The sequence below is a fragment of the Muscardinus avellanarius genome (genome assembly GCF_963383645.1).
Source record: "Muscardinus avellanarius genome assembly, chromosome: 6".
Taxonomy (NCBI): domain Eukaryota; kingdom Metazoa; phylum Chordata; class Mammalia; order Rodentia; family Gliridae; genus Muscardinus; species Muscardinus avellanarius.
In genome coordinates, this window is record NC_137791.1 from 26,225,818 (window position 1) to 26,250,403 (window position 24,586).

Consider the following 24,586-nt stretch of genomic DNA (forward strand, 5'->3'; position numbering starts at 1 on the left):
TACTCACCTTGGTTGGCAGGATACTGTTTATGACCGTATGAATCTGCAGCATTCTGAGGGCCCTTCTCTTTAAGATTTTCTTTTGAAGTAGGCATATGCAACACAGGACCGTATTCATTGCGAAGCTTGATTGCCATCTTTCGTTTGTGACTATTTAAAAATTATAAGCATAAGATGTATCCTTAAATATTTTCAGTATATTCACCAATACAAATGTTTACAGATAGCCAGGAAATAAGTATGTAAATAGCTTAACTTTGCCTAATCATGTAGAAAGTTTCTAGTTAAATTCTAAAGTTAAATAGTAGAGAATCAAAAATTTTTAAGTGCATTTCCACATCACATATATTTACTTTTGCTCACAATCTACCACACTGCATTCCGTTGGCCAAAGTAATATTTTAGTTACCTAATAAGTATAAAACCTATGAATTCTGAAGGGTCTGACTGATTTAAGTCATAAAGAAATAAATAGATCCTTTTAGAAACCGCAGTCAATATACTTTCTTTCAAATGTCTAAATACAAAAATAAATTAAAACCTCTATAGCAACCTTTACTAGGTGTCTAAAAAGGGTAGTTAGAACTAATCACAGTAGTTAATTGATTCAATATTTTAAAGAGAAATGCACTTATATTACTTTTAGGAGTAGTTCAACTTATACATTAAAGGCTTGTTTGAGGAATTAAGTTGATTTTTAAAATAAGGGTAAAGTACAAAGAAGGAACACTGCACATAACGCAATTCCAGACTGGGGCTAGAGATGTACAACCAAAAATATGCACCATACTAACGAGAAAAGATGGGAGCAGAGGTACCAGCTAGGTACAATTTCAGCTCAGCAAGGCTCTGAGAGCAACGGGAAGCTGAAAGCACATACAAAGTGATTGATTATAAAATAAATTTCCTAAAAGGGGCTCTCCTAATTACTGAATATTTGCAAAATGCTACTAATTAATGGGAATTTTTCTGTAAAAGGTAAGACAAAAATTATGTCAGCTTAAATTATGCAAGAATATCCTTAACTATTGAAGATAGCCTATTATTAGTTTTAAGACATTTAAAGGTCTTTCTTTCCCTGCTCATTTCTCTCAAAATTAGAATTTTAAATATTTTGAGAAATGAGAAAGAATTGCACCTACCTCTCTTCATCCAAAGGCACGGGTTTTCCATTATCAGCTACAAACATGTCATGGGTCCTCTTCAATGACCTGAACACAAGTGTGTGCACAGAATGTTTCTGTACCTCCTAGAAAGAAAAGGATGCAATCACACATTTCACTACAAATCACCCATATTATAATGTAAACTAAGGTTAAATTAGCTACACACTTTACAGGTTGAAATATGAATAAAGCTTTATACCACTCACTATAGATATTTGTGGCAAGCTATAGGAGTTAAGTTCAGAGAAGAGGAGAAAGCTCCTCTGTGGTCAGAGTCCTAGGTATAGCAACTGAGCAGTGCTTGAGATTAGTTATTTATTTAACAAAGACTTACTGGGTTTTTACTATGCATCTGGTGTGTATTGTGATAGAAGCTAACAAGAAAACGATGTACTCAAGAGAAAGCAGACAAAAATACACAAAATAACTCATTTCAGAAGGTGCTATAGCCAGGCATGGTGGCGCACGCTTGTAATCCCAGCATTCAGAAGCTGAGACTGGAGGAAAGGTTCGTGAACAGCCTCAGCTACTTAGTGAGGCCCTCTGCAACTCAGTGAGACGCGGTTTCAAAATAAAGAATAAAAAATAGGGAAGGGGTGTAGCTTGGAGGTCGAATGCTTCTGGTTTCCATCCCTAGACCCGCAAAAAAAAAAAAAAAAAAAGGTGCTATGAAGACACACAAAGGACTATGTCTGCAAAAATCAGAAGAACTAAATATAATTATGAAATTATGACAGATCTCTCTGAAATGACATTTAAACAGAGAGGGAGACAGGCTTGCACAAAACAGAGATAAGAAAAAAATCCAAGCAGCGAGAATATACCATGTGGAAAAGTGTTCACGAAATGAAATAAAACCAGAAACGCTGTACAGTTTGTGTAGGTTGGATGAGAGGGTGGGGAGAGGAATAAGATGAGGCTGCAAGGGCAGATGAAGTTCAGGTCAGGGCTTTCGGATCACTACAACAGCTTTTATTTTGTTCTAGTAATACAGGGCCAATAAAGGGTTTTTAAGCAAAAGCAGGACGAACGTGTTTGAAACAGAACAAATTATAGGAGAACAAAAACGGAAGAACGGCTGGAAGGTAATGCACCAATGCAGGCAAGAGATGATGGTATGGATTAAGGTGATAGATATTCATATTAATAGATATGAAGACAGTGGACAGGACCAAGATATATTCGGAGGAAGACAAACAAGGCTTGCTTCTAGCACCGTTGTTCAAGCCAGAGAAGAATGTAAAACTTTAAGAACGGCAGGCTTTCTTGGAGTAGAACTGAAATAAGAAACGAACTGAACGCAAGGCAGCGAAGACGGCCAGTCTTTTAGGACACAGAAATCACTTGACACTCGCAGGCGGCGAGGACCAGCGGTCCAACACCAGCAGCTGCCGCACCTCTGAGGATAGAGCCCAGTCCCCGGGGTCAAATAAGAACTGAAGAATAATCTCCTGCTACCCGAATGGAAGCAACGACCTGGGCTCTCATCTGGCCTCTCTGCCTCCCCCGAACATCTTCAGGGGCCACCCGGCCTCCGCCAAACAGCTCCCTCGCAGCATCTTCCCTCCCCAGATTTCCAGCACTTTCCATCCCCCCACGGGCGCTGCCAAAGAAAAACAGCCCAGAGGCAAACGACCATTGAGCGCCCACTTTACCTCGACCATGACGCGGCCGTGGATCCCACCCCTCGGGCAGCGAAGAAATGCTAAAAGCCAACGCAGAAGTCGCCGCCACAATTCTACAGCTCCTTCCGGAATGGGGAGGCTTGGCGCCGGATGTGACGCAGCGCGCGCAGGCGCACTGGCCGCGCGCCGACTCGCGGGGCCGAGGGGCGGGCCTTCCGCCTCGGGCCGCCTCTGGGGCGGGGCCTCGAGCCCGGGGGCGGGGCCTCCTGCGAGCCGGGTTGGTAGGCAGCAGTCCTTGGTCTAGTTTTCTGCCTTAGCCCCCAGCTTTTCTTGCCCTGACTTGGGGTCTTAGTGGTTGGTGCTGCATTCCCTGGAGCTTTAATGCATTTTATTCAGAGAGCCTAAGAAGTTAGTTTTAGGGAGAGTCTGGAGCGCGAACTCGTGCGGGTTCCAAGGGCTTGCTTCAGTTTTGGGGTCACCGGGCTTTTTATTCCAATATTTGGTCAGCAGGATTGTGATTTGGTGCCTAAAAACAATTCCACTTACACATTCCAGTAAACACTTCGGAAGTGAATGTTGTGGACATTTCTTTAAGTTTGAGAAATTTTGACATGTTGGGGTGCAAAAATAATTTAACAGCATATATAGCAAAACTCCAAATTTATTTTCTGCTACATTGCGTGGTAACTTAAGGAGACCAGTTAAAAAGTAAAAATAAATTATAAATATATAAATAAATGAAGAAGAGCTGGGATCAGTGGTTGAGCGTCGTCCCTGTGTTCAATCCCAGTCGGCCTGCCTGTTTGTCTCTGTCCCTGTCCACACACACAAACACACAATCTCAAAACTAGTAACTTTTGGTCATTTCCTAGTAGTCTGCTCATAATATAATATCAAAAATATCAGGGTACAGCTATTCAAAACTAATGGAGGAAAGACATAACGGGACACTATAGCTATTTTTATTTAAAGGGATTCTGATGGCAAAGTATTGGTATTTTTGTTTTGTGCATTGAAAAAAAATAAACTGGTTTACGACCAGTCCTGTGCAATTTGTTTTTCTATGTTAAAAGAAAAAAATGATTAACTTGGGCATTTGCAAACTTAAATAAACATTTCTCTAGCCCTACTTCTTACTTTTCATGTTTCATTGATTCTGTCCCCAGAACATACTGCATCTAGTTTGAGTAGGGGAAAATATAGCAGAAATATAGCAATATGAACTAACAATCTCATTTAGAAGTTTGTTAGTTTTTAATTCATTAGAAACAGGAAAGTCACGATTTTACTTGAAAATAGTCATCTCTGAATTTACGTTAGTTTTGCCTAAGTGTAAAAGTGGCTGGTGATGGTTGACCTTGTAAGAAAATACCACGATTATAAAATACACATTTGAGGGATCAAATCATATTATAGCTTACCAATAGATAGTAACTATAGAAAAAAACAGTTTTAAATGACACTATAACTATAGAAACATAAACAAGACTCTAAGATATCCATAATAATGTAATATAATAACTAGTTGGATCTATTAACTTGTTTGACATCATCCTGGAAGCAGTTAATTTATAGATTCAGGCTCATAAAAATTTTTAATGTTTGAAGTTGTTAGTAACAGATTCTAGAGAAGCTGCAAATAAACACTCAGAATTGAAAGCAACTTGGCAAGTTTACTTCTGCAGAAGGGTGTGCAACCAACAGAAAGTCTGGTAAGCAAGAACACTGAGTGCGCAGTTCCCTTGGCTTTTATCCATAAAGCAATCCTGGGCCTTACCGTGATTGGGAGAGAGTTTGGGTTCACAACTCTTCTAGATTCTATGCTCTATTACAGATAGAAATATAGTTGCCACAAAGAAACAAAATCTTAGGGCATATTCTTGGGTTGGCTTACTGCTGGGGCACAGTTTAAGGTACACTCTTGGAACAAACTGGCAAGCAAGTTACATAAGAGACCCAAGCTATAGTTAACAGATGAATGTTTAAGCTACAATCACATTAGGGAAAAGAGTACACGTCTATGCAATTTGCTACTTCCATAGAAAAGATGGTTTTTATTTCTTACAGAGTAAAGTGCACTAGGTTTTTCTCTTTTTAAAATATTTTTGTTTTATTTAATATTTTATGTAATCAAAAGAGAAAAAGATAAAACACATTTGACTTTATGGAATTACTCAAGAAGCTTATTTATTTTAGATATATGTATAGCTCACGTATCCTATTATTTAGTTCTGGTGTCTAGAAATCACATATAGGCAAACATTGTACTTCAAAACCAAACCTGGTTTTCTTTAGTTGCTTCCACGCCACACCCTAGGGATCTATACTTTTCATTGGATTTTTGAGAGGAAAGGGAACCTTCCCAAAATAAGGATCCCTGTCCTGACATCAAGAGCTGCCTTATGTCAACAGTAGATGGCACTATTGCTCTTCACAAGGACTCACAATTTTTTTCCTGAATGCAAACATTGCAAATAATCTATCAATGTATATACTAATATTATGCTTATGTGAAACCAACGATACAATTTTTAAAGTAAGCCTTTCTTCTTTAGCCAACACAAAACCGTTTTTATGCTCGACACTAAAGAAAATAATTTTTATTATCATTAAAATATTGTGTCTTTTGCTCTTGAGCAATGATAGATCTAGTATAGATTTGATTGCCTTCAGCAACTCTTTATCATACTTTTTAAGAAGTGTTTTCTTGCCGGGCGTTGGCACACATGTAATCCCCGCGCTTGGGATGGGAGACAGGAGGATCGCGCAGGTTCGAAGCCTGCCTTTCTGGTTTAAGAGACCCTGTTTCCAAGTAAAAAATGTACAAACTAGGTCTAGGAGTATATCCCAGAGGTAGAAGGGCTTCCAGGAACCCCAGTACATATATATTGTCTGGGAATGTGGCCCGGAGGTAGAAGGGTTCCATCCCCATTACCACCAAAATAAATAAATAAGTAAATAAATAAATAAATAAATGCACTAAAAAATAGAGCTGGGGGTGTAGCTGGGAGTGTATCCCGGAGGTAGAAGGGTTCCATCCACAGTACCACCAAAAAAAAAAAGTGTTTTCTGATTCTTATATTCACAAAACTGAAAAATATTATTATTTCTTCTTTTGGTTTCTAATACAGATAGTTCAGCTCCAGAGCCTATGGTCTTAATGATTCTACTTCTATGTGAGTAACTTCTAAAAATAACTTTGTAATGGGGAAGACATTCACAAACAAGAGCCAAATGCAGGGTTTCTAAAAGAATAATTTGGTTAAATAATTATTTTAAAATACCATATGGTATATCTTTATATGCAATTGCAATCTATATAATAAACAAACACAAATAAAATATCGAGAACATATTTTGTTATAATTTTATTATACATAGAACTAATATGAACTAATACATAGGCTAATTTTATTAGGCTAATAGAACTAATACATAAGCTAATTTTATTATACATAGAACTCTTAATAAATCAAAAGGGCAAGGGAACAACTCAAAAACAGAGCAAGCTGGCAAACAGTTCATTGTAAAAGAAATATTAGGGTCAATAAAATTTACAAGAAAAATCCTTACTATGCTTCACAATTAAGGAATTGTTAATTATGACAACACTGTGATATTATGTGTCACTTAAAAGACCAGCGAAATGTTTTTAAATTTGACAAGACTCAGAGTTAGCAAGGATGAGGGAACAGACTATAGATTGATTGAGTACAAATGGAAGAAATTGTTTTGATAGGCAGCTTGGTTATAACTAATAAAAATCTTCACATACCTTTTGTTACAATAGATGCACTTCATAGAAGTAGGCAAAGATATGGAAAAATAAGTGTTCATTTTATTGTGTAAAGAACAACATATCAATAAAAGAACAAACAGCTCAGTTCATAACTGGAAGAAACTGTCCATCATAAAGTAGGTAGGGATGTAGACTCTGGAGTCAGAATGTCATTCTTCCTCTATGCAACTTACCAGCAGTATCGCCTTAGACAAGTGAGTGTGTGTGTGTGTGTGTGTGTGTGTGTATACCACAATTTCCTATTTATAAAATGGACATAATAGTAATACTCTACCTCATAATGTTGTTGTAAGTATTGAGCATAAAGTGCCAGCAACAATGTCTGGAACACAATTAAGTGCTCTATAAGTGTCTGTTGTATTACAGCAATTATTCTATTTGAATACATTATATATATATATATATATATATATATATATATGCTGCATAAATGTAACCTGGAAGTCAGAGGTCAGCTCTGCCACACAAGCACATTTATTTCCATCCTGATCTGAACTTAAATGGGCCTCAGTTCTCCCCAAAGAAAATCTATTCCACAAAGTGTTAGCAAAATAAATTGAAATATTGAAGAATTAAAGGAGGATTTTTAAGTTCTATACCCTCCAGCACACTGGTTTATCTCTATTCAGCCTTTCTCTTTGCCCAGCCTGGCCTTAGTAGTTTGACCATGTGCCTCCACCCCTACCTTGTGGAGAGTGTGGAGAGTTTTCTCCCATCTCTAACATAGTTTTCAGATTACTAGAAATCAACCTCTCTGGCTTTCTTTGATTTGTATCTGGGTTCATTATTTTTACAAATACATGCTTATGTGTCTTTTCTCTTTTGTACGTACCATTTACATTTTTTAATCTTTAGGACTCAATGTTTTCTCATCAAGCTGAAATTTTTAATAAGAAAATTCTTTAAAACTTTGACCAATTCTGGGCACATTATATAGAAAATATTGCTAGTTTGATTCAAGAAATAATTATAAAATGATGAAAGGTTTTTTAAATGAATGTTACTGAAGTGCTCCAAAATAAAATAAAAATTTCCATTTTCCAGAGTTTTATTGCAGATATCATATACTTAATGTGCAAATAATTTTAGTACACATTTTACTAATGTGAGAATATACATATTCACATTGTATGAAAATACAGCTTTTCTAGATACTATGTACTTTCTGCTTAAAATAAGATAGTCAGTTTGATTCCTAAATATCTTATCCTAATTTTCACTTTGAGTTTTTTCAATAAATTCCAGAAACCATCTAAGCCTAACTTAATAAACAGTAAAATAGGGGTAGATACTATTGGAATGACATCAAGGGTCTCCCAGTTTCTACAGAAGAATCAAATTATTACATTTAGAAGCTTTATTTATTTCCGCTACTGCAATTGCTCCTCTTTCTCTCTAGATATGAATATGACCTGGGGCCAGTTGACCTGAGTCACTGTTTTTTTAAGTACATATCAAACTGGAAGAAAGAATCTGATGGAGCTGGCTTGGTTAAGGCGGGTGTCTCTCCCATCTTGGTCACTTGTATTAAGGAGTGTGTCTCTTCCATCTTGGTTGCTTGTGTCATATACTGGCAGGACCTTGAGAGCCTCATTGAGTTTTGGGGTCATTCCAGGAGAAAGGAGTAGTACTCCAACAGGTGGTCACTACATCCTTTGTGTTGTGTTACTGTTTTTCTTTTTAGTCTCAAGCATCTTATCTTTTCTCTAGCTCTTGTGATTTGAGTCTGTTTAGAGAAGACAATGTCCTGTCATCCCTGACTGTCATTGTCCCTCGATCCCATATCTTCTGAGTCAATAAAGGGAGACTGTCTGCAAGAGAAGGATCTGTTTCCTATGTCTTCCCTTCCGTGTGCTTTCTCACTGAGCATGGCCCACCAGCTGCAGGTGGCACTGTCACTCTGGTCTTAGGCTTGCACAGAAAGCTCTGTCCAACCCAGCTGTCAACTCTTTATTGTTAATGTCCCATTGGATAATGATTCTCAAACTATAGCTCAGGATAACAAGAAAAATAGTCTCAGAGAATAGCAATGATTTAGTATATCTCCCAACCTATGCCTATTTATTAGACAGGTACATGTTATAAAACATGTGCTCATTCGAACTACCAGTTTCAGTTCCAAAAGCCCTTTTCCTTTCAAGTACCTTTCCTTCCCCAAAGGCTGTTAGATCCTTAAGTGACTGTCCCCAACGCTCACCTTTCCCTTTCCTGGGCTCAGCAAAGTTATAGTAAATAGTTTCCATTTTCTGTCTTTCCTACCAGACATAGAGCTTCACAGATGCAGGGCCCTTGTCTATTTAGTTCACCAAAGTATCCCATTCCCAACCATAAACTAGGTTCTCTATAAATAGTTACTACACACAAATTATTTTGTTCTGTGTGGACTAGGCCTAATATAAATTGTAAAAGTAGTAGCAACAAGTGTTTTTTTGATCATTAGGGCCGGAAGGCCTTTGCCTTCCATGCCAGAAAGCTGCTGGGCAGGACAGACTATCTCTGTTTTCTGTCACTGATTTACTGCCCTTGGCTTATGTAACAACATCAGCCAATATGAAGAACACGGCAATAATGACCTCAAAACTTCACTAAACAAATAGTACTCCCTTTCTCCTCCACCAATCACATCAGCGTTCTAAAGAATGTAAGTGTTTCAGCAGTAAGTGGAATCTCTGCAAATACATTTCTTTTCTTCGAAAACATGATCATCTTCTTTGTAGCATTAGGCAATTTAGAGCATTAGTATAGCAGTATGTAACAAGAGAAAGAAAATCAAATAGGAACTGTATTGAAAGAAACTTGGTGCCAGTGCAATGCTGGTCTCACGCACACAGATGGAATGTCAACCCCCACACCCATACATGAGGGTGAAAATACACACGAACATAGAGCCAAGTGTGAGTGTGCCAGACTAAGACACTGCAGTCCCAAGATGGCGAGCTGGCCCCAATCCACCACCACAGCAAACAAAACAGAAAGTATTTGTAATTTTTTAATAGCATTTCATCAGGCAACATCAGTATAAGGGACACGGAGCATGGACTGTTGGGTCCCACAGACCTGAGTCAAGTTCTGGTACCAGCACTAACTAACCGATGTGCTCTTAGGTTAAAATCTCTGAGCCACAGTTTCAACATCTGTAGAGATTAGTGATTTTAAGCCAAGTGTGGTTGTGCATGCCTGTAATTCCAGTATTTGAGAGGCTGAGACAGGATGATCACAGATTCAAGGCCAGGCCAGCCTTCAGCAACTTGGTGAGGCCCTCAGCAACTTAGCAAGACTCTTTCTAAATAAAAAATAAATTAGGAGTAGAGGTGTGGCTCTGAGATAGAATCCAATTCCTAGGACCACAATAAAGCAACAACAAAACAAAAAACAAACAAACAAAAACCTTACCGGTTTCAAGAAATAAGATGAAGCCAGGCATGGTGGTGCACGCTTGTAATCCCAACATTTGGGAGGCTGAGACAGGAGGATCTCGGTTTGCGGACAGCTTCAGCTACTTATTGAGGCCCTCTGCAATTCAGTGAGACCCTGGTTCAAAATAAAGAATAAAAAACAGGGCAGGGGGTGTAGCTTGGAGGTTGAATGCCCCTGGGTTCCATCCCCAGACCCACAAAAAAAATAATTAAGATGAACAATTAAGTGATTATCATAATTTGTATTTGAGGTATATATCAAGGGAGCCAGTTCATTCATTCACTCTACATTTATTATCGAAAGCCCAGCATGTCTACCTTGCTCACCAATGTACTCCCAGCTCCTGGCATACTTTTAACCTGTGATTTCGGAGGTGTTCAGGCTAGATTTGCAGAATGGCCAATTAGTCTCTGCTCCCATGAACTGTGCCTTCTAGTTTCCTCTGATCTTCCCTCTCATGATGGTAAGAATGCCCTCAGAGCAGAAGAAAATGGTAAGGTAAAGGGACTCTTCATTTGACTTTGAACAAAAGTCTGTTCTGTGCTAGAAGGAACTAACAAAATTTACAAACTTCTGGTAGTTATCAATTATTGTTAGTTGATAAAATGTCAGTGTGCCAGGCATGGTGGCGCACGCTTGTCATCCCAGCATTCCGGAGGCTGAGACAAGACGATCATGGTTCAAGGATGGCCTCAGCTACTTAGTGAGGCCCTTTGCAACTCAGTGAGACCCTGTTTCAAAATAAAGAATAAAAAATAGGGCTGGAGTGTCCCTTGGAGGTAGAATGCCCTTGGGTTCCATCCTCAGTACCGCAGAACAACAAAAAAGTGTCTGTGACTACAAATAATCTATCACCTCAAAAGAAAAAATCATGCTGCAGTCTTTCAACAGAGAGTTCTTTATAAATCAGAAGAATGTGTACACCATTAAAATAAAATTCTGTACAAATTATTAAAATAACTTTTCTTAGTTATATTTTGAAAGAAAATAAATGTCTTGTTTTAATTAATACACACATACATATTTGAATTTTCTTTTTTTTGTGGTACTGGGGTTCCTGGAAACCCTTCTATCTCTGGGTTACACTCCCAGACTTATTTTATATTTTATTTGTAAACAGGGTCTCTTAAGCCAGCAAGGCTGGCTTCGAACCAGAGCGATCCTCCTGTCTCCGCCTCCCAAGCACAGGGATTACAAGCGTGCGCCACCACGCCCGGCCATATTTGAATTTTCTTTAGATTTTATATTTCTCTAAGAAAAGTTAAAACTAAAGAAAATAATCTTTAAGTACAATATTTACTCAGTACTAATGAATGGAACACATATGTGAAAAAAATCATATATTTTTCTTTATTTAAAATAAATACTTTTTTTTGTCTTGTTGTACTGGGGGTTGAACCCCAGGGTATTCTACCTTTAAGCTACACCCACAATCTCTCTCTGTCTCTCTCTGTCTATGTCTCTCTCTCTCTATATATATATGTATATGTATGTGTGTGTGTGTGTGTGTGTGTGTGTGTGTGTGTGTGTGTATAATCTCTTACTGGGGATTGAGCCCCTGGGTTGTTCTACCTCCAAGCTACACCCCCAGTCCTATTTTATTTTTTATTTTGAAACAGGGTCTTATTAAGTTGTGGAGGGCCTCACTAAGTAGCTGAGGCTGGCTGAGAACCTGTGATCTTTCTGTCTCAGCCTCCCAAGTACTGAGATTACAAGTGTGTGCCACCATGCCCAGCTCAATATTTGTTTCTAAAAGTCTGAGTTAAGAAAAATTTGGGAATGTAATCTATACTTCCAAGAGAAAAGAGAAATTTCATTTCTCACACTATTATCAAGATTGTGTTTTGAAGCATTTTTTTTCTTTTGCAGGTATGGGGATGGAACCCAGGGGCATTTGACCTCTGAGCTACACCCCCTGCCCTATTTTATATTCTTTATTTTGAAACAGGATCTCACTGAGTTGTGGAGGACCTCATTAAGTAGCTGAGGCTGTCTGCGAACCGCAATCCTCCAGTCTCAGCCTCCCGAATGCTGGGATTACAAGCATGCGCCACCATGCCCGGCTTGAAGCATTGTTTAAAACACTCTGATTCAAACTTGAATAGCTTGTTACCTTTGTAGTAAAAACATTTAATTTTATTTTAGTGGTACTGGAGATTGAACCCAGGGTGCTCTACCTCTGAAGTACATCCCAGATCTATTTTTCTTTTTAATTTTGAAACAGGAGCTCTGCGATGTTAGGGTGCTCTGGCAGACCAGTGATGCTTCTGGGTCCACCTCCCAATTCTGTGATCACATGCTTGTGCCACCACTCTCAGCACAAAAACATTTCTCAAATTTAATGAGAATATTGCACTTTTCATACCAAAATAGCAATCTCCAAAAAATTCCACACAGAATATACTTAGAATTTTAAATTTAAATCTATTATTGATGATGATGATGATGATGATGATTATCATTTGTAGTGAAGAGTCATTCTACCTCTGAGTTATACCTCCAGTCCTATTTTTAAATGTCTTATTTGGAAACAGGGTCTCACTAAGTTATTAAGGACCTCACTAAGTTGCTGAGGCTGGCTTCGAACCTGTGATCTTCCTATTTCATCATCGTCCTGGGATTACAGGCATGCTCCATCACACTCGACTTGGAAAATACTTGTTTTTATGTTTTTAAATTTGTCTTTTTCTCTTTGCGTCTCTTCTTTTGCTACTGAGGATGGAATGCAGAGGCATTCTACCTCCAGGCTACATTCCAGATCTCTTTTTTAAAAATTTTTGTTTGGAAATAGCATCTTGCTAGGTTGAACTTCTTGCTCACTTCTTGCTGAAGCTGTCCTTGAACCTGTGATCTTCCTGTCCCAGACCCCCAAGTACCGAAATTAGATGCATGCATCACCACGCTCAGATTGGAGAATGCTTTCAAACAATGCACTTCCTGGGATTTGTGCTGCGGACGTTGGATTTCCTTTTGTTTGTGTATGAAGGGGAGGGGGTAGAGGGTACTGGATTTTGTACCCAGGAGCATTCTACCTCTGAGCTACATCCCCAACGCTATGTAATTTTTATTTTAAAACTGGATATCACTAAATTGCTAAGGGCCTAAGTTGCTGAGGCTGGCCTCTAACTTGTGATACTCTTGTCTCAGCCTTCCCGGTACTGAGATTACAGGCATGTGCCACTGTGCCTGGTTCCTTTTGATTCTTGTAAGAGTTCCTGATCATGATTACAACAAACAAATGAACAGATAAGGAAGAAGGTGATTTTTGAGAAATGAAGGAAAATGGGTCACATCAAGTATGTGAATAAACTGAGGTAGATCTATAAAGTCTTCATAAATATGAATTAAACTGTGTGTGTGTATGTGTGAGTGTGTGTGTGTGTGTGTGTGTGTGTGTGTGTGTGTATTCTTTGTGAACTTGTGTCCATCCACATTAATTTATGGGAAATGTGATTCTCATCTCTTCTAGGAATATTCTAATTTCCCATATTAAGATGACACTATTTATAAACAATTTAAGTACAAAAAATATAATGCCAATATAAAATAGAACGCCAAATATGTATCCAATCACTATAATGATAATTTTGATTTAGGAATCCGTAATCTGTCAGTTATCTTTAAGTAAAGTATAGAACTTGTTGTAAATTTTAATTTATATTAATAAAGGACAAAGTATAAAAGCTAGTCAGGGTAAAAACATAGGTCTAGACATTTTCTTTCTTTCTTTTTTTTTAAGTTTTTTTTGTTTGTTTGTTCTTAGCTTATTTTTTTTTAAGGGGTTCTTTTTTTTTTTTGGTCTTTTTTGGAACTGGGGATCAAACCCAGAGCGCCACACCTGCAAAGCAGGCACTTTGCCACTGAGCTACATCCCAGCCCCTAGACATTTTCTTTCTGATGTTTGCCCATTGAAGGATAAGTCATAAATAGCTACTTTTTATTCTGCCTAGTGTCTAAAAGAAAGGATATGCCACACTATTTTAATAAACTTTTAAAGCTGAATCCCATGATTGTATGTGATTCACAAAACAAAGTATGCCTTACATAAAGTATGTAGTATCTTCAGTGAGTTCACCATTTTAGCGGATGCTTTTTTAGTGGGTCAAACTTTTTGTGCTTGGATTAAACTGTGTGTGTGTGTGTGTGTGTGTGTGTGTGTGTGTGTGTGTGTGTTCTTTTTGAACCTGTGTAGCATCCACATTAATTTATGAGAAATGTGATACCCATCTCTTCTAGGAATATTCTAACTTCCCATAATTTGTCTGATTAAATGAGCTGAAGAACTTCAGTGTTTCTTAAATTGGGCCAACAGTGAAGAATAGTTGTACAGCAAGTAAATAACTGGTGCTGGGAAGATGTTGCTTAAGTAATAAAGTGGTTCAGCCAACAACCAGACGAAAAAGTCAAACATTAACTGAGAGAAGGTAACCATTCCTGAAGTCATGACTAACAGAGGACCCGGGTATTTATATGTTGACGAACTCTCAGTTAACTCTGCAGGCAAAGGAAGAGTTCTTGGAACTTGCAAAAATTTGAAACCATGAAACATCTCTTACTGCTGCTCTTGTGTGTTCTCTTAGCTAAATCCAAAGGTGACAGTGACTACGATGAAGAGGTGATTTTTAAAATATTCTTATACTATAACTATTATTATTAATATAACATATAGTAGAGTCCTAATTGTATGTGAATAGTTAAATGCAATTGGCAACAATTAGAGTGATGAAACCCAATTTTTAATCTCTAGGACCTATTTTACTTAAAGGCAACCTCATAGTATTTTATATACGAAAGCAAAATGATTTCTTGTTGTCTGGTTTAAACTTTTATTTTCCTAGGATGAAGTCATTTAGCTAATGGAAGATGTTTTACTCACTTGTAATCCTGAGTACTAGGATTTTCACTGAGTTCTAGTAGTATTGTTGCAATTAAAAGTAGAGAATCTAAAAGTTTTCTGGCTACACAATATGGAAAGAGCAGTATTTTAAAAGAAGAAGGGGAAAAAAGCTGTGGTAGATAGGTTGTTCTTTGGTGAAAGAGGGCAATAGACAGCTTCTGAACAAGAATTATAAGTTTAAGAACAGAATAGATCAAGTGTGGTAATAAAAAATTAAATATAATTTTTTGCAGATGAAAAATTTAAATCAGAAGAGGTGTTATTGTTATTTTAAATGGTTACAAAACACAGCTCAGTCTATCTTTTTTGTTTTTAGGACAGAATTTACTCTAGTGTTATCTTGGCTGACTTATTTTTATTTGCTTGATGTAAAAATATAGAAATGCACTTAGGAGAATGACTATTTAAAGAATTTAAAATTTTTATTAAATGTATGATGATCAAGTTTCTTGTGTATAACATAGTATTATCATACTAGTCATAAAATAGAGTAATAATTGAAGTGATTTATTTTGGATCATTTATTGAATTTGGAAAAAACTTCAGTGTTCTAATTGTCAGACCGAACACATGAAAAAGATAGTTGTCTGGTTGATCACATCAGGTAAGAAAAGTGTGCAGAATGTATAAAACGAAATTTGCAAAGTATATTCTTATTTCTACTCACTTACTAATTCTCATAAAAACAGTTTAGTAGTTTAAGTTCCAAAGTAGATTTTCTAGTTTTACTTATTTCAAAAAGAGATCCTCACAGACCTAAATGCCCCTATAAATTATTTAAATTTTTTTAAATTTTCCTTTTGGAAATAAATCTGCCTCTCTAGTAGCAATTAAGACAAAGTTTTCTTTTTTGTAATTGCATTTGTAATAAGCAGGTAAATCACATTTCATAAGACTTGCATTAGAACAGCTCTTGTTGAAACCAGGCCTTTGATATGAAATGTGTACCTTGACTTTGAATCTTCTTGTGTTAAGGACATACTTGTCTATTGCTCATTGGTTAGGCAGGAAAATCTGAAGCCAATCTTTCTAGGTTTCAACCCTAGCACTACCCTACTAAATGCTAAATAATATAATAATTCAATGAGTAATTGACAATAAAATTCTAAATAAAGTTCACTGGATGACTTTTAGACTCACATAATTGCCAGAGAGTTCAGCTGTTGTTCCAAATTTTGTCATTTGTTAATTTATAACCAAGCCCCTAAGTATAACTACTGATACAGAATATATAATAATACATTTAATACAAGCCAAAAAAGAGCCATATTAATTTTCCCAGCATCTACTAGCTACTAAATGTAAGGTCAAGATTGGAACCCAGTCTTATTGTAGAGTAACTTATTCCTCTTTAACATGTTAGGGCTAAAGATTATCTTATTATGAATAAATTTTCAGTAAGTTTCACATTAAATAATGTATCTTACATATAATTATATGGAGTTAGCCTGATCATCAGTTCATAAAAGCTGAAAGTTGGAAATGGATTAATGATAATTATAGCTGAGTGTGGTGGCACCTGCTTGTAATCCCAGTACGTGGGAGGCTTAGGAAGGAGGATCGCATGTTTGAGGACATCCTCAATAACTAGTGAGACACTGTTTCAAAACAAAAGACTTAGAAAAAGGCTGAGTCTGCAGCTCAAATGTAGAGACCCTGTGTTCAACCCCAGTACCACACATACAAAATTAATAATAATAATAATAATAATAATAGGATGAATTTAGTAATCCAAGTGGTTTTAAGATTATTCATTAATTTTTATGGTCTAGAATCCTAATGATTTTGTGTATTCTGATATTTAGGTTTCAGGAATCTGAGAACATGACTATTCATAATATGATGTAGTTTTATCATAGGACTTCCTCTAAAAAACTTATTTGAGTACATAGCTTTATGGGCAATTGGTTACCAATTTTTTTATTTCTTATTTTATTTGTTATTTTTATTTGTTATTTTATTTGTTGCCAAAGAAACATTAAAAATTTTTCTGATTGATCATCACCAGCTAGCCAGTAGACAGACCTTAGGAGGCCTGTGATAACCTCAGTTATAAAATGAGGGTGTCAGAACACTTGCAGATTAAATCTTGAATGACACTGCATCTTGTTTCTGTCCGGTTCTCCCTAGGGTCTGCTCGATGCTCGTGGTCATCGACCTGTTGACCGGAGGCGGGGAGAAGAGGCTCCCAGCCTGAGGCCTGCCCCACCTCCCATCAGTGGAGGTGGCTACCGGGCTCGTCCAGCCAAAGTAGTTGCCAGCCAGAAGAAAGTGGAAAGGAAGGCCCCTGATGCCGGGGGCTGTCTTCATGCTGATCCAGACCTGGTGGGTGCTCTGACTTTCCCTTAGTGGTGGGTCTCCCATGCAGAGAATGCCCAGTGTGTCATGGGCCTGGATGGCCACCATTGCTATGTTTTTGTCAGTTTGTTTTATAAATAAGATTCAAAACACAAACTTACTGTGTTTTTGGTTTAGGCTTCCTTTCTTGTGTTCGTTGGTGTAGGCTCAAGCTAACAAATTAGTGTCGCTTTTATTCCTGTAATTTGTCTACTATTTTTGTTCATGTGGGTAAAAGTTTCTTATACTTTTATTGGTATATTTTGATTCTACATCAAAGTGAGATTCAAAGTGGTACACACATATGTGCACATACCACTTGGATATGACATTAAATTTTCATAGCCTGATTACATTTCCTCTCTGGTAAGGGCTATTTTCAGTTTTTGTATTGACTAATAAGGTCATTGAATTTTTGCTGTGTACTACTGAAAGGAAACCCATAATCCAAATTCTTCATCTAATGCCTGGTATTTTCTTTGTAGGGGGTGTTGTGTCCTACAGGATGTCAGTTGCAAGACACTTTGCTAAAACAGGAGAGACCGATCAAAAACAGCATTGCTGAGTTAGGTAACAACGTGGAGGCTGTCTCCCAGACCTCTTCCTCCACCTACCAGTACACGGCTCTGCTAAAGGACATGTGGAAAAGGAGACAAGAACAAGTCAAAGGTGGTTATCCTCATGCTTTTCATTTGATTCTCAGTTATACAGTCAGAACTGATAGCCACGAGAGTGCATGATTATGAGATTAACACTTCTAGATTGGTCTAGTTAGCATCAGAACTGCTTTCCCTGGGAACCTGGAGATCCTGGCTTAGGCATCTTCACCTGAAGTTTGCCAGATAGATACTATTCAGGTTTTATTTCCAGCATGGCATCAGCAGGGAAGATGTGCTATGAAAAAAATCTCACTGTGGTTTCTTCTTTTTAGTCATTAACTAAGTAAGTCAGTAAGTGCCCAGTGGTGCACACCTGTAATCCCAGTCCTTGGGAGGCTGAGACAGGAGTACAAGTTCAAAGCCAATGTGTGATACTTTAGCAAGATCTTTTTTCAGAATTAAAACAAAAAAGATCTGAGAGTGTAACTCAGAGGTAGAGTGTCCCTGGGTTCCATCCCCTGTACTATAAGAAATTTGTCTTTTGACTCAGAAGATAATATTCATAGAGTAACAATTTAGCACACATGTATTAGACATTTACGGTTTTGAATATGCAATACTAATTCATGCTCTATTAAATTGTCTTATGAATAGAGCTACCTGTGAATCTTGAGACCTGAATGCTGAGTGTTACTGACTTGGTACTTATCAATGAGCTAGTGTGTGAGCCGGCTTCTCAGTGAGGAAAAGACCTATGTTTGCACATTTATCTACAGAGTCAAAAGAGTCATAAAATCTCTCTTGTAACTTTCAAGTAATACTTACCTAGGATTCATACATAAATCAAGTGCATGCACTCCGTAAGGGAGAGATAGGAAGCCTAAAAATTGCTTTCTCTTTTTCGCACCAAAGTATAAACAATATATTGTATTTACTATTGTATTTATTATATCCTTAGGTTACATCTACAGTAAATTTCTAGTATGGTAGTTGGGCTCTCTGTTAATTTGTACATGCCACAGACCAAATAATTTTCCCTAGATATAACTGTATATCATGATGTCTTGATAGTAGCTCAGTGTCTCTTGGTGTATTCTCAGAAAATCCAAATCATAAGGATATAATTGAATAAACATTTTTTTTTATTGAGGCAAAGTTGCTGACCATTCATACATAACTTTATTTTCCCAGATAATGAAAATGTTATAAACGAATATTCCTCGGCACTAGAAAATCATAAAATATACATAGATGAGACTGTGAGTAGTAATATCCCAACTAACCTTCGTGTGCTTCGCTCAATCCTGGAAAACCTGAGAAGCAAAATACAAAAGCTGGAAGCTGACGTCTCTGCTCAGATGGACTACTGCCGCACCCCGTGCACCGTCAGTTGCAATATTCCTGTGGTGTCTGGCAAAGGTAACCAGTTAATAAACATATTTCTTTGGCATTCCAGAAGAACTTACACTCTCTAAAGATAATAGAACTGAAAAATAAGTTGAGTAGCTTTTCCCCAATAACACATACTGCCATTGCTGCACGTTGTGAAGATATCCCCAGCATGTTGTATTCTGCCCTGGCCTGATGACTTTGTTGGTTTCTGATAAAACAGGTTGGAATGGAATGACGGTGGGAGTTTTGGGGTGGCTGATGCACGTATGTGTGGACTCGTGTGGATGGATGGCAGGCCGTGGGAAGATGGAGGAGGTTCTCCATCCCACCTGTTCAGTTTGTTTGTGAACATTCCAGGGCACAAAAAGTAGAAAAGGGCATTAGCCATTCACTTGGCAAATAGGATTCCCTAAAACCAAGTTTGATTTTCAAGGAAGATACTTTTTTAAAAGTAAAATCCAATTTATATAACATTATTTTTAAATGTTTATTTAAAAAAATCAGCCCTTGTAATCTATGTGATAAATTATGACATAAAACTGTTGACTAAAGACCAAGGGATGATGTTGAAGACCCCTGAGCATAATATATTATCTCATATTTGCAGAATGTGAGGAAATTATCAGGAAGGGAGGTGAAACATCTGAAATGTATCTCATTCAGCCTGACAGTTCCATCAAGCCATATAGAGTATACTGTGACATGAACACAGAAAATGGAGGTAAGTGTTCGATAGTGGCTGACCTATTATTTGGTAATTATGTTGAATGCCAGCCAAGAAGTAAGACAATACTCTAACATTGCTGGCAATGAGCTATTTGATTTAGAATTCAAACCAATAATTTGAAAAATCTGTGATTCACAATTTGAGGTAGAATCAAACACTTGCCATTTTCAAAGCTGTATTTAAGAATTTTCCTGTCATATTTATTTCTGGATTATATCTATTTTTTTGTGGCACTGGGGTTCCTGGAAGCCCTCTACCTCCGTGCTACACTCCCAGACCTATTTTTTCTATTTTTATTTGGAAACAGGGTCTCTTAAGCCAGTGCGGCTGGCTTCGAACCTGTGCGATCCTCTTGTCTCCGCCTCCCAAGCGCGGGGATTACAAGTGTGTGCCACCATGCCCGGCATTCTATTTTGAAAAACCAATTCTAAGCAGGCATAAAATGAACAATGAATTCAGGAATTCCTTTCAGAGTAGTATTATTTGGTATTGGTTAATTTCTGATATTTTTGTTTCCATCAACCAAAGGGTGGACAGTTATTCAGAACCGTCAAGATGGTAGCGTTGACTTTGGCAGGAAATGGGACCCATATAAAAGAGGATTTGGAAATATTGCCACCAATGATCATGAGAAAGATTACTGTGGTCTACCAGGTAAAAACTGGGAATGTCATATAATTCTATTTAAGTTGTGACTTTTATTTTCTGTTATAAAAGCATCATATGTCCGGTGTTTGTTTTTAAGTTTTAGATTTGTTTTGTTTTGTTGGTGAAGTTTTATTTTATTTTTTCTGTAGGTGAATATTGGCTTGGAAATGATAAGATTAACCAGCTTACCAAGATGGGGGCCACGGAACTTTTGATTGAAATGGAGGACTGGAGAGGAGATAAGGTTAAGGCACACTATGGAAAATTCACAGTACAGAACGAGGCCAACAAGTACCGAGTCTCAGTGGATGACTACAGCGGAACCGCCGGTAATGCTCTCATGGATGGAGCTTCTCAGCTGGTAGGAGAAAACAGAACCATGACCATCCACAATGGCATGTTCTTCAGCACATATGACAAAGACAATGATGGCTGGTACGTGTTACATCCTTCACTTCTAAATTAAAAGTCCCTACTTAGAATCATTAATCATAGAATTAACAACTGTCATTACTTGGGCACTTGCTGTGTGTCTGTCTGCTGCTATATTAAGCCCTGTATCATTCTAAAGCATCTCAACTACAAAGTAGACATTATTCTCATTTTACAGAAGATGGAGAATTTAAGTAATTTACCCAAGTCTGCACAACCACGACAGACCTAGAATTAGAGCATAGTCACCTTCTGAGTTATAAGCATTCAGATAGAATATATTTGTATTCTACCATGTATATGAAGACCTTCATTTTATTTTCCAGGTTATCTAATACTAAGGCATCTGAATGTTATTTTAGCATAAAGTAAGCAATGTAATCCCTACATGAACTTGTCAATAGACCCAAATCTTGCTTTTTCCAGCTGTGGGTCAGGGAAGGCCTTTGGTGTACTAGTAGGACTTAACATATAGAACCCAAGAGAAAGAGTGCCACACACAACCAAGGATAGCACTTTTTGGTGGGCAATCTGTAAATAATTAACTTGATAACTGTAGTTCTGTTTCTAATAAGCCCAAACACATTTCCTTTCAGGGTAACTGATGATCCAAGAAAGCAGTGTTCTAAAGAAGATGGTGGTGGATGGTGGTATAACAGATGTCATGCTGCCAATCCAAATGGCAGATACTACTGGGGTGGACAGTACAGCTGGGACATGGCCAAACATGGCACAGATGATGGCGTAGTTTGGATGAATTGGAAGGGGTCATGGTATTCAATGAAGAAGATATCCATGAAGATCAGGCCCTTCTTCCCACAGCAGTAGTCCCCAAATGTAGATTTTTATTCTATTATCTGACAATATTTTTTACATTATGTTATTGGAATTTTCTTTCCTACATTATATTTCTCTAAAACTCTCTGATTTGTGAGTGTGCCTTTTTGGAAAAAATATAAGACAAATGACATTAAATGACTATTTTTTTTTTCTGTATTTTTCACTTATCTTGCCTATCAAGAAGTAACTAAAAAGCCGGGCATGTTGGCACACACACTTGTAATCCCAGCATTTGGAAGGCTGAGACTGGAGGATCGTGGTTCACGGACAGCCTCAGCTACTTAGTGAGGTACTCCTTAACTTAGTGAGAACTGCTTCAAAATAAGAATAAAAAATAGGGCAGGGGGTGTAGCTTGGAGTTCGAATGCCCCTGGGTTCCATCCCCAGACCTGCAAAAAAAAAAAAAAGAAGTCACTAAAAGAAAAATAGTGGATAGAATCAATTGATTCCAGCCAATTGTAAAAAAGTTTTTAAAAAGAAAGAGGGATCACAGTAGTAGAAAAATAGTGAGGCAAACTAAAATATTTATGTTTAAAATGCCATTTTTTTAGGCTGGGCGTGGTAGCGCATGCTTGTAATCCCTGTGCTTGGGAGGTTGAGACAGGAGGATCGCACGGGTTTAAAGCCAGCCTCAGGTACTTAGTGAGGCTTTCAGCAATTTAGTGAGACCCTGTTTCCAAACAAAATATAAAAAAGGTCTGGGAGTATAGCCCGGAGGTAGAAAGCCTCTGGGTTCCACCCCCAGTACCACCAAAAAACAAACAAACAAACAAAAAAAACCCATTTCTTTATATAAGATGAATCAAGGAAAACTTTCAGACTTAATAACTAAACCAGTCTCCACTGTGATAAATTAATGTTTCCTTATTTTGTGATCTACATGGTCTAAGAGTTGAGGTTTGAACTTGTAGGAAGAGAAATATTCATAGCTTATGCATCTAATGAACTGGCATTTAAAACTTGAAGTGTCAAAATCTTACCATGCAGAAGGCGTGGTGGCACACATTTGTAATCCCAGCATTTGGGAGGCTGAGACAGGAGGATAGAGGTTCCCTACCAACCTCAGCTACTTAGGCCTTTTGCAACTAGTGAGGCTCTGTTTCAAAATAAAGAATAAAAAATAGGGCTGGGGTTGTAGCTTGGAGGTATAGTGCCTCTGTGTTCAATCCCTAGTATTGAAAAAAAAAAAAAACTTATAATGCATCTTGGAAACACCACTACTCTACTGCTTAAGTAGATATCAGATTAAGAGCTTCCAAGAGGGAAGAGGGAAATTCCCTAATATACTTGGCATGCATTCACAAACATATCAAAATCAATCAGTAGGCCAAACATGAGAAGGCGGGAGCAGGGAAGGAAGGGAAGAATTGGGAAAGGGCTTAATGAGTGGTGTGTGCATGTATATCACTACCATTTTACGCCCCATTAAGATGTATAACTACAATGAACCAATGAAACTTTTTGTGTGTGTGGTTGCTGAGAGCCTAAGTAGCTGAGGCCGGCTTCAAACCTGTGCGATCCTCCTGTCTTAGTCTCCCAAGCGCGGGGATTACAAGTGTGCACCACCACGCCTGGCTAAAAAATTTTTTTAAAGGCAAAAAAAAAAAAAAAAAAAAGAGCTTCCTAGAGGACAGCCAGGATCAAGTCATGTGATGTTTTAAGGGAAATAGTAAAGTAGGAGGTAGAGTTGATATAATGCTCATGGAAATAAGGCCTTGTATTCATCTTAATTAGGTTTTTTATTTTTTGTTTTTTTTTACACAATCACAATAGAACGGAAGTAAATCTGGATTGTCCGTTCTTTCTAATTCTCCCCATCGTCTCAACAGTCCACTGAACCCCAACCACCTCGGGCATACTTCCTATGGTGCTGCCATTACCACTCATTTTCCTGGGACTTCAAACCCGAAGCTCACCCTCTTAATCTTTGGATTATGCAAGTTATCCATTTTTTTTCTTGGGAATGCTGCCACTCTCTTAACTGCTCATCCCACCTGACTTCAGTCTTTACCTGGTTTCCCTGCCAGTTCTGTTCCCTACAGCCTATACTCCACTGATCACTCTGCCATCTCCTAGATTGCCAAAAAAAAAAAAAAAAGGAAAACTCTTACCAAGTTACTTTCCTTGTTATTTACGTTAAAATTCCTCAAATCAAAATTCTGTAGTTGAAAGTAAAAATGTTTTACTACTTAGCCCTGTACCATCTCCTGCCCCCTTCACTAGACACTTACAATTTTGTCATGATGGCTTTATCACCATCCCAGAACAGGTCAGTCCTTTTGAAAAAAGAAACTTAATAAAAAAGAAAAATTTAATGGTTTTATTCAGGTATAATTGATACATAAACAAATATAAGTGATTGGATGCCCAAACCCTCCAAAGAACAAAACAAAACAATTGTACATGTTTAACATATACAATTCAATAAGTTTGAAGCCAGGTGTAGTGGTGTATGTTTGAAATCCCAGTACTTGGGAGGCTCAGACAAGAGGATCACAGGTTCATGGCCAGCCTCAACAACTTAGTGGGGCCCTCCACAACTAGGTGAAACCGTATTTCAAAATAAAAAACAATAATAAAATAGGGCTGGAGGGTGTAACTCAGAGGTAAAATGTTCATGGGTTAAATTCCCAGTGACACACACACACACACACACACACACACACACACACACATTTGAATGAGTGTAGTGACTTCACTAAGAGAT

General features: G+C 37.7%; 2 protein-coding genes across 2 annotated transcripts in view; one reads left to right on the forward strand and one right to left on the reverse strand.

The window, feature by feature from the left end:
• PLRG1 (pleiotropic regulator 1) overlaps window positions 1-2,830 on the reverse strand; it is a gene marked incomplete at both ends in the record, with an annotated part of 14,950 nt that extends 12,120 nt beyond the window's left edge. Inside the window, 4 exons of the mRNA XM_080697806.1 lie at window positions 8-150; window positions 1,143-1,249; window positions 2,511-2,565; window positions 2,679-2,830. Of these exons, the coding sequence (XP_080553932.1) occupies window positions 8-150; window positions 1,143-1,249; window positions 2,511-2,565; window positions 2,679-2,830 (457 nt within the window). The remainder of the gene's footprint in view (window positions 1-7; window positions 151-1,142; window positions 1,250-2,510; window positions 2,566-2,678) is intronic.
• Window positions 2,829-21,867, forward strand: FGB (fibrinogen beta chain; the record flags this gene model as incomplete). The annotated part of the gene is made up of 10 exons (XM_080697807.1): window positions 2,829-3,068; window positions 4,400-4,503; window positions 14,508-14,622; window positions 17,035-17,229; window positions 17,727-17,910; window positions 19,032-19,259; window positions 19,840-19,953; window positions 20,488-20,613; window positions 20,757-21,042; window positions 21,636-21,867. 10 exons carry the CDS (start codon window positions 2,829-2,831, stop codon window positions 21,865-21,867), a joined length of 1,824 nt encoding a protein of 607 aa, XP_080553933.1.
• Window positions 21,868-24,586: the final 2,719 nt, after the last annotated feature.